We start from the raw sequence: 10,293 nt of genomic DNA on the forward strand, positions 1-10,293 counted from the left end.
TAACAAATACACTAAAAATAAACACAGATCGTAGCTAAAGAATAAGCCACAGGATTTAGGATAAACCAAATACAGGAAAAACTGAAGAAATTATGACATGAAACTGCAGAAAATACCATTTTTAAAGGTACCATATTGTTTATTTTAACACATATTTGTACTTGTCAAATATATTGTGTGGGCAGATGTTTTAGTAAATACAGTGGGTATGGAAAGTATTCAGACCCCCTTAAATTTTTCACTCTGTTATATTGCAGCCATTTGCTAAAAGCATTTAAGTTCATTTTTTTCCCTAATTAATGTACACACAGCACACCATATTGACAGAGAAACATGAAATTGCTGAATTTTTTGCAGATTTATTAAAAAAGAAAAACTGAAATATCACACAGCCATAAGTATTCAGACCCTTTGCTCAGTATTTAGTAGAAGCACCCTTTTGAGCTAATACAGCCATCAGTCTTTTTGGGAATGACGCAACAAGTTTCTAATACCTGGATTTGGGGATCGTCTGCTATTCCTCCTTGCAGATCCTCTCCAGTTCTGTCAGGGTTAGGGTTAGGGTTAAAGGTGGTTTCTGGAGCTCAGCCACAGAGATCTTTGGGTTCTTCTTTACCTCTCTCACCATTGCTCTTCTCCCCCAATTGCTCAGTTTGGCCAGATGGCCAGCTCTGGGAAGGGTTCTGGTCCTCCCAAACATCTTCCATTTAAGGATTATGGAGGCCACTGTGCTCTTAGGAACCTTAAGTGCAGCAGAATTTTTTTTGTAACCTTGGCCAGATCTGTGCCTTGCCACAATTCTGTCTCTGAGCTCTTCAGGCAGTTCCTTTGACCTCATGATTCTCATTTGCTCTGACATGCACTGTGAGCTGTAAGGTCTTATATAGACAGGTGTGTGGCCTTCCTAATCAAGTCCAATCAGTATAATCAAACACAGCTGGACTCCAATGAAGGTGTAGAACCATCTCAAGGATGAACAGAAGAAATGGACAGCACCCGAGTTAAATATATGAGGGTCATAGCAAAGGGTCTGAATACTTATGGCCGTGTGATACTTCAGTTTTTCTTTTTTAATAAATCAGCAAAAATGTCAACAATTTTGTGTTTCTCTGTCAATATGGGGTGCGGTGTGTACATTAATGAGGAAAAAAATGAACTTAAATGATTTTAGCAAATGGCTGCAATATAACAAAAAGTGAAAAATTTAAGGGGGTCTGAATACTTTCCGTACCCACTGTATTTGCATCATGCAGTTTGTTGTGTTTGTTTATCAGTTTTTAAGCATTGGCATAAAATAAACTAATAATTTTAGTGATTGTAGTAAGGATACAACTTTTATGCAATGTTTAAATTATTTACAGCCTTTTAGATGAAAACATGACTGAGAGTTCACAGCCATGCTGGCAGCTCTCTGAGGCTGTCCTCAGAGCCAGACGCTAGAGCCGGCATGTTCACACCCAGTAAAAACTTTCCTTTCAACAGTATTCAACACTATTTACAGATCATGGAGAGATTGTCCAAAGTCAACCAACCGGTCCGACAGAATAATCCTGGAAACCAAAGGGAGCCGAATGATAAGATCCAGGATGGGAAAGTGCACCTGAAGCAGGAAGCCACAGATGAAGGTAAACTTGGATTGAACAGTCACATCATTTCAAAAGAGACTGTTCCAAAGTGAAAATTACATCTACTGTATCCTGTACTACCCTCACTAGTCTAGTTTCTGTAGTGCAGAGGAGAGATTCAGATTTTTTTTTTCTTAAAGTAGATTTGCAGAGTAGGTCTGCAAAACTGTAACTTGCCTATTCCTGCTCTCCAGCATCAACAGACCAAAAAGTGATGGCCGGAGAGGCTTTGGACAGGAGGAACATCTGGGAGCCGAGTGTTTACTACTCGCTGGGAAAGGAGTCTTTTTATTTTGCTGGTCATGACATCAGCATCCGCGAATCTATAGATACTTACGGCGCTCTGATCTGGCCTGGGGTATGCCCTGTATTCCATGACGGCACGTTGTTGTTCATGTTGGCTGCTTTGGTTTTTACTGACGATGAGAACTTGTTCTGCAGGCTGTAGCCTTGTGCCAGTTCTTGGAGAATAACCAGCAACAAGTGAACCTGATGGACAAAGCAGTGCTGGAGATTGGAGCTGGGACTGGCTTACTCTCCATAGTGGCGAGTCTACTTGGTAAGTCTATGATAATGAAGCGGAAATGTACAGTATGTACATACTGTACATTTCCGTCTATGATAATGAAGCGGAAATGTACAGTATGTATGGAACAATGACATTGTCCATAAGAATTTCACCACTCACCAGTAAGTTTTGACACTTAACTCTTAAGTAATGATATAACTCATAACAGCCCTTTTGCCAAATAAACAAACATATTTGTCATTACATACAAATACCAACAATAACAGTTAATTGTCTATCAAATTGATAATTGAAATATTATCAATCACGATTTTTTAAAATAAGATATGTCTTTTTTTTTATTTAGGACATACTGTGTTACTCTTTGATTGTGATGCAAGAGGAAAAGCCATAAAGGGGCATATTTATGCACTGAATATTTTACAGATATCTGTTCATCTTTTGCATAAATCTAAAATTTCTGCCTGGTGCTGGAAGTCGAGGAAAATCAGGGAATCACTGAAAACACTGTGATTCATTGTCTGAGGACCATGACAGTCCACCCACACCAGATGTCTTGCATTGCAAACGGGCCAGTAACTGTAAAGAAATTGTAAAGATATTTTAATGAACAAAGTGGTCATTGGACTGGTAGTGTCATCCTTTGACCCCTCTATCATTCATGCAGTGGAAACATAAGTGTCAGTGTATTCCCCATCAAATAAAACATCTTTTCAGATAGAGGGAATCATCACTTTGCCACAGAATTGTTTCCTCTGTTTTCTGTTCATTGGTCTGTCTCTATCAACAGACAACGAAATGAAATCCATGAATTTATGACCATTAATTCACAAACACTTCAACATAAGCATTGCTGACCTTCCAGACAGACCTAGGCTTTAACCACTGGCCTGAATGTCTTCTCTGTCTCTAAACACGCAGCTGGTCCTCCCAAGGGCAACAAGATCCAAGTGAGGTTGTGCAGTATTGGTGATATAATCAAAGTGGAATTGGTTTAGGTTTTATCATCAAGTTCAACCTTTTAGTAATCCACACGTATGTTTTCCTTTTTCTTTATAGCCTGTAAGATTCAACACTTCTGAAAAGACACATGATTAAGAAATAGAGCACAGATTTCACATAAAGTGAGATTTGAAAACACCAAAAAAAAAATACCAAGAGCAAGCAGCTTTAGAGCTGCTAAAAGTTAGTGTCTCCATTTTTTGGCAATCCACAATTATTTAAAATACTGTGTGTGTTTTTAATTACACATTTAAAAAATACAAGGCTGTGTATCCAATGAAAAGACCAAAAGCAAGGCTAAAGTCCATCCTTCAACATGTTCTGATTGTCCTACGCCATCTGTAGTTCTCAGTCCCAAGTCCATTGGTTCCTACTGAGGACATAAATCTTGACCATAGATTTTAGCAAACAGGAGTAAACAGTGCATTTGTTGGGGACTATTTTCAGACTCATATTAACACAGTGAGTATTTACGGCAGCAAGATGGTGTTTGGTGAGATTAATTCAAATAAACCACAGTGCCCATGTTGATCATAACAAAGAAGCATGACATCCCAAGGGCATCCCAAGATGAGGTTGATTTATCATTTGGAGCTCTGTGACACAGGAATAAGTTACATCAGGATTTGGGTATATAGGCAATACTTGATAGCATCAGAAATGTATTGCTGGTTTTGGTCTTTTCATGGGATTTGTTCAAAATGGCGAATTTTACACATTGCCATGTGTATTATGATTTAAGTGCCAGTTCTCTCACCATAGAAGTCACAGGTTCAGAAAAAAATGGGCAAACCAATAAATTTGCTGTAGCTCTTTAAGAGTGTCTGTCCATGGGTCTTCCCTCCTCTGCTTCAGCTGCCTTGTTTTTCTCTACTCTTTTCCAGGGGCTTGGGTGACAGCTACTGACCTGCCAGATATCTTGTCTAACCTGGCCTTTAACCTTCTGCGAAACACCAAGGGCCGATCCCGCTACACCCCTCAGGTGACTGCCCTCACCTGGGGTCAGGACCTGGAGCGAGACTTTCCCTACCCGTCCTACCACTACGACTATGTGCTCGCGGCTGACGTAGTTTATCACCACAACTGTCTCGAAGAACTGCTGAAAACCATGTGTCACTTTTGCAGGCCAGGAAGCCGAACAACGTTGCTGTGGGCCAACAAGATCCGGTTCCAGTCGGACCTGAGGTTCGCTGAGCGCTTTAAGAGCAGTTTTAACACCACGCTGCTCACTGAGCTGCCACAGCAGGAGGTGAGGATATACAAGGCCACAGCGAAGGAGTGACAGAGGAGCCTCAAGAGGGGGAGTTTGCTGAAAAGTTAAAAGTTTTGTGTTGAGTTTGAAGACATTTATCATTCAAAAAAACAGGAAATTCCATTTGCTCTCACTGACTGACATTCCTGGAGAGCGCTGTAATTGTCACGCAGAAAGCAGAAATGAAGTTCCTGACTCAAATTTCCATTTTAATAAGCTATTTTATTTGCCAGTACTTTTTAATACATTTATTTCAGACTGTTTTTAAAAATAAATTGATTTACTGTAAACATTTCTTCTATATTCAAATTTGTCTCTTGATAACTAGTCTACATAAACCCTTATCAAAGGTGCTCTGCTTTTGGCTATTAGTGCAAAGAGTCCATTATTAACCATGAAATAAACACTTCAGAAAATGTTTTCCAAGAGGATGAGACTTGGGATTTCTGGTGCCTTAGCTTTTGGTAATTCATTTAATATAGCTGTAAATGAGTAAAAACTAAGAAAACAAAAGCACTTTCCATAAGTAGTATACACTCTACAGGAGCACATATGCAACAGAGAGAAATAAAGATCTTACATGTTCAACATGTGACTGTCACTTAGCACCAACGGTGCCACATAACTCTATCCTTGCTAAAAAAAAAAAAAAAAAATGTGATTTTTAAAAATGCAATTTTAAATCTAAAAGCATCATAATAATGTAACAAATGCACACATTAAAGGGGCAATGTGTAAGAACTGGCCAACTGTCAAATTCATACTCCAGCCAAATGGGGGGGCAGCATGTCCACCTCTATCATAAGAAACGAGGAAATGCACTCTGGTCCCTTCTCCCCCCTCACCTTCCCTTGTGCCATAGTCGGACTCGCCACTGGGCCACAACATTTTGAATGTTTTAAACTAAAATACTTACACATTGCCCCATTAAGAGTAAGAGTAGGGGGGACAAAGAAAGTGAAGGTTAAGAGAAGGAGGGACTGTGGGGACCAGTGAGGATATAACGATAAGAATTTTCAATTTATACTAAATCAATGGTTAAGTCCGCTTCAGGTTGGAAATCCACCTCCGTTCTGTTACTGTTTCTTGTGCCCACCAATAAAAGTTTAAAGTAGCAAACATTTGTAATTCTGTGATCAGAAAGTTCAGAAGAGACTTGTGTCTGTCCTGAGTGTTTGAGTCTGTACACTGTATAACTTATGTGTTTTCAGGGTGTTTCACAATGACTCTACGATATGCAGCAGGTTGATGACTTTGGCTGCTCTAGTATGGACTCCCTGCGGAGGTCGTTCGGGATGCTGCCTTCAGGACCCCAAAGGTTGAGTTCTCCATAAATACCCATCTCGATCATCTCCTCTTGCCAGGGGATGGGGATGTTGCCAGAGGAAAACTCATCAAAAAAGGTCTTATCAGGATCCTCCAAGGTCACCCCCTTCACCGAGGAGAAAGCTCCAACGTCATCCAGACTTTTAGCATACACCACTTTAGGGTCAGGGACAAAAGGAGGAGGTAGAATACCTGAAGAGGTGAAATACGGAAATTTAAAAAACAGTCAAACTGTTGGAGGAAGGAAAAAACATCCAGGTCTGAAGAAATTTGAAATAAGTGACTTTGAACGAGGCCATATATATTTTACACTTCAGAAGTTATACCCAACCCTGAACAAGACGGAAGAATAAAAGAGTAAAGGAAATAGATCATGCCTGCATTCAGTTTCCTCCAGTTGATACCATTAAAGAATGGGTGTGCTCTGATCTCGTCACAGGATCCGTTCTTAAAACCCATCCTTTTGTCGACCTCTTTGGCCAGCAGCCCATCGCAGAGCGACTTTGCATGCTCACTGACATTGTCTGGATAGGCCACCACCCGTGTCAGAACACGCTCCTTCATCTCCTCACGTTCAACCTAAAGAGGAGATAAAGAACCTCTCATTTATTTCACAGAGTCAGCCATTTTTGTGCACAAGGTAAATAAATCTTACGTTGCAAAAAAAAATAGGCAACTAACTTTCTCCCCTCTGTTTCTGAAAGGGTTCTTAGCAGCCATGAACTCAAACAATGTCACCCCCAGAGTGAAGTAGTCGACCGAAGTGTCATATTTTTCTCCTTTCAGCATCTCCGGAGACATGTACCCTGAAAGTGAAACAATGACAAAAAATAATGTTCTGATCAAGTGATCAACAGTGAGTGAGATTACACCTTTAGATACGATATTGTTTATTCATTGCTTGGTAGATGCACATGAGACCCACCTGGTGTCCCGGCATAGCCTTTAGTCATTGTTTTGCCTTCTTTGAGCTCCACAGCAAGACCCAGGTCAGATATACGCACATTCCCTGTTCAACAGCATACAGAAATTCTCATCAGCCACTAATTATACATGGGTGACAGTAAGTTTACCTGTGTTTGACTAGAAATTATTACCGTCATTATCTAGCAGCACATTTTCTGGTTTGAGATCTCTGTAGATAATTCTTTTCTGGTGGAGGTGCTCCAAGCCCTGGATAATCTGAGCAATGTAAAAACAGGCTCTGGGCTCGTCAAAGCCCGGGTTGTTCTCATCCACCAGGTAGATGTGGTACCTTCAGGGAAGACAGAACAAGTAAGCTTTGGGTCTGTCCAGTTAAGTATTTCTTTTGACTATGTGACTTAAAGTGACTGGTGCTTTATGAGGAACCGCTCAGGATTATTCTTGTCATCAAAATGAATTTCTAGCCCCCAGGGGAATAACTGTTTGCATAAAGCCTGCAGTCAGGTGTATCTTCAACAACTGGCTCTCCCATGAAAGTTATTGAGATACTGTAACTAATTCGCATTGGTGGCTCTACCACACATGTGTAACTACACCCATGTGCCTGTAATCAGACATACAACAGTTTAGCAACTAAATGTGCTGTAATTTCAAATTACCACTCAGAGATTAAATGTGGCACATTTGCCACAATTGGTTCTATCTGCCAAAATTAAGAAGGCTGCAAATAAAACAACAGCATGATAGAAAGAGGGAAACAAATGAGTGCTATCACTGTTCCACCAATGAGCATACAAGAGAGTTTTTCAGAATGTGAAGTTACTTGAGGTCTCCTCCATTCATGATGGTCATGACCAGACAAAGTTCTTCCTTTGTCTGGAAGGCGTACGCCAACGACACAATGAAGCGACTGTGAACCTTCTCAAGAATCCTCTTCTCCACCATCGCACCCTACAGGAGAAAGTTAGGAAAGACAATTTTGAAAAATAATACATGAGGGGCCCTTTAAAAAAATGTGAAACTGCAGGGACTTTCCTTCCAACTGCTTGAAGAAAATGTGCAATATGTTTTCATATCTGTGCCAGGTTGAAGTATATTTCAAAGAATGACCTCAGACAAGTCAAGGGCAAGATATAACTGTGCCAAGGAGTTCCATTCAGAAGAGCTTTTCACTAAAGCTCCCTGTAATCACTCTATCCCTGTCTCAGTGTTTAATACTGCAGGCTAAAGCCAAACAAGACAGAGGCAGGGACAAAGATGATTAGCACCATTGCAGGCTGCAGGCTCGGTGCAGGGCACTTTCTCTGGAACATACAGCCAGTAACACACCTGTATTAATCAAAACACTACAAGACCAGTTACATGTGTACATGTGTTTCCCTTAAATCTCATGTGAGGAAACACAAAAATACTGCATTCATATTGTTTCATAGGAGCCAAATTTCATCTTTTAGCCAGAAACATATTTATTTTCATAGATTTATTACTATTTGACTGATATTGAGATCACTTATGTTAACTGCAGGCACTAATATATCACACACTGAAAAATATTCAATTTCATACAATAAAAAGCCCAAAACCTGCAGCATGTGTTTCATTGTGTCCTTAATCGATCCTGTTAAACGTGTTTGGGCACAGTTAATATAAACAGGATTAGTGTAAAGTTCAGTCCCTCGTTTAAAACTATATGTCTATTAGAATTAAAAATTGAAAACTATGATGGCCTAAAAAGACCAAGATCACGGTGATTAAAGGAACATACTTTATTTACATATTTTGTTCTCTCACCTCATAGCCTTTCCTCTTCTTCAACCTCTTCTTGTTGAGTTTCTTACAGGCATAAAGTTTCCCCGTGGCTTTCATCTGACAGGCCGACACCTCCCCAAACCCACCTTTCCCCAGCACACGGAAGTCTAGGAACCAGTCTGCATCCATGGGCTGCATCTCCAGCCACTTCCACTGCAGGAACCTCTTCAGGTACATGCTCTCCAAGAAGAAATTGTAGGGGGCCTCCCGCAGATAGTCCAACGTTGTGGCCAATGCTGCAGCAAACAAATCATCCCCGACAGCCTCCTGGCCTTCCTTCACCTTAGCTATGATGTCCTCAGACAGGAATGGGCAGTAGTGTTTGGCAGAGGGGTCCATGTAACGCAGGACAATCTTTGAGGCCTTCTTTGCCCTGTCAGAATCCTCTGCCAGGTCATAGTCCTCGATGTCTTTCCACAAACGGCAAACCCCATGATATTCTTTATTCGCATCCAAGAATTCTCTAAAGAGGCGTTTGCCAATAGGTTGTTCCACACAGACCAAGTCAAAGGCCAAATCCAGGGTTTCCCTCAGGCCCTCGCACACAGTGATGTGAGGCAGTTTGAGGCGAGAATGGTACTTCTTATCCCGAGCTGCTGAGGCATTAGAGCCATCGATGCTTCCACGGGCATTGATGTAAGCAGAATTTGCTACCACTGTGGTCAGTCCTCCAATATCCATGTTGAGGGTAGGTGACTGTTAGGCGACACAAAGGGGAGTCATTGCAAGAGAAAACAGAGGCAGAGGATAAATGCTGCTAACCGATGTGCAGGGGTGAGGCAATAAAAGAATGAAGCCAAGGTGAGAAAACACGAAACGAATCACAGAGGAGTGGCAGATGGCGCATGAGAGAGAAACAGGGACACGCAACTGGTGTCGAACAAGATCCCAGCACACTCTGAGCACCGTACCACCCTCATTCACACACACACCTGAGTCAACACCTTTTGGTAATCCATTAACACCCTAATGCCCCAGACAAAGTGTGCGAGCACATGCTGGAACAGAACAACACAGGCAACATTCAGTACACAACTGGAGTGACACCAGCAAACCAACTGGCAAATAACAGCAGTGGGACATTCATGTGGACTTCTCGTGTGGTTGCTTCACAGGCTAAGATTTAGGAAAGCAGTTGTGTTTATGATAAACTGGGAGCCCCCACAAAATCACAATACATTGGAATGACGTTCGTTTCTATTAAGATGTACCAGATGGTGTTTGTTTCTAAAATAAATCTTCATTAAAACAAGATGCTCCTTAAAGTGTGAAATATTAAAGGTTATGTTCATATATTTTCAAATCTGTCTTAATACTGACATACCTGTATGTCCATTGGAAGGATTACTGGTTGCTGTAATCATTCCTCCTGTCAACACTGGCTGCAATGAAGTCCCATCTCAAAGCAAATTTAAGGCAGGCCAATATCAGGCCTCAGCAGCCTCAGATTTTGACAAGTCAAGTGGGTGTCTTCCAAAACTAGCAAATCTGGTTCCAAATCACTGCCTTAAAATTTAATTTCAGAGGATACTCACTTCATAAAGTTTAATATGAAGTTTCAGCTAAACCTTTGAATGCATTTCAACACAGAATGAGGACTGAATCCTCACACTGAAACTGCTCCAGGAAGAGATTTCTTTGCGGCCACTGTGGACAGGAGGAATGATTACAGTGGCCAACGGCACTTTCAATGTACAGATGGGCAGGTCAGTATTGTTTTAAAAGACTGCCTCACTGATTTATCATCGAATGCCTATAAATACAATCGAACTGAGTTTCAAAAAAAGGATCAAAAATGATGCTGCAGAACCAGATATATATTTTTT

General features: G+C 40.9%; 2 protein-coding genes across 2 annotated transcripts; one reads left to right on the top strand and one right to left on the bottom strand.

The window, feature by feature from the left end:
* The first annotated feature begins 1,503 nt into the window (after positions 1-1,503).
* On the top strand, positions 1,504-4,657 carry mettl21cb (methyltransferase like 21Cb). Its single transcript, XM_041057651.1, has 4 exons — positions 1,504-1,625; positions 1,820-1,983; positions 2,067-2,184; positions 4,041-4,657. The coding sequence occupies exons 1-4, from the start codon at positions 1,505-1,507 to the stop codon at positions 4,436-4,438; spliced, it is 801 nt and encodes a 266-aa protein (XP_040913585.1). The 5' UTR covers position 1,504; the 3' UTR covers positions 4,439-4,657.
* A 979-nt stretch (positions 4,658-5,636) lies between these two features.
* LOC121194369 (rhodopsin kinase GRK1-like) lies at positions 5,637-9,148 on the bottom strand. Its single transcript, XM_041057225.1, has 7 exons — positions 8,450-9,148; positions 7,482-7,609; positions 6,832-6,989; positions 6,660-6,743; positions 6,416-6,540; positions 6,112-6,313; positions 5,637-5,926 (listed from the first exon to the last, which is right to left on the bottom strand). Exons 1-7 carry the CDS (start codon positions 9,146-9,148, stop codon positions 5,637-5,639), a joined length of 1,686 nt encoding a protein of 561 aa, XP_040913159.1.
* Positions 9,149-10,293: the final 1,145 nt, after the last annotated feature.

This window comes from Toxotes jaculatrix, chromosome 15 (assembly GCF_017976425.1).
Source record: "Toxotes jaculatrix isolate fToxJac2 chromosome 15, fToxJac2.pri, whole genome shotgun sequence".
NCBI classification, from domain to species: Eukaryota; Metazoa; Chordata; class Actinopteri; family Toxotidae; genus Toxotes; species Toxotes jaculatrix.

Bases quoted from the DNA above. Each gene is read 5' to 3' on its own strand.
- mettl21cb (XM_041057651.1), top strand. From the start codon at position 1,505: ATGGAGAGATTGTCCAAAGTCAACCAACCGGTCCGACAGAATAATCCT. The intron at 1,984-2,066 runs GTATGCCCTGTA...CTTGTTCTGCAG, and splicing joins GCGCTCTGATCTGGCCTGGG to GCTGTAGCCTTGTGCCAGTT. The intron at 2,185-4,040 runs GTAAGTCTATGA...ACTCTTTTCCAG, and splicing joins CATAGTGGCGAGTCTACTTG to GGGCTTGGGTGACAGCTACT.
- LOC121194369 (XM_041057225.1), bottom strand. From the start codon at position 9,148: ATGGATATTGGAGGACTGACCACAGTGGTAGCAAATTCTGCTTACATC. The intron at 6,541-6,659 runs GTGGGTCTCATG...TTTCACTTTCAG, and splicing joins AGGCTATGCCGGGACACCAG to GGTACATGTCTCCGGAGATG. The intron at 6,314-6,415 runs GTTAGTTGCCTA...TCTCCTCTTTAG, and splicing joins TCAGAAACAGAGGGGAGAAA to GTTGAACGTGAGGAGATGAA.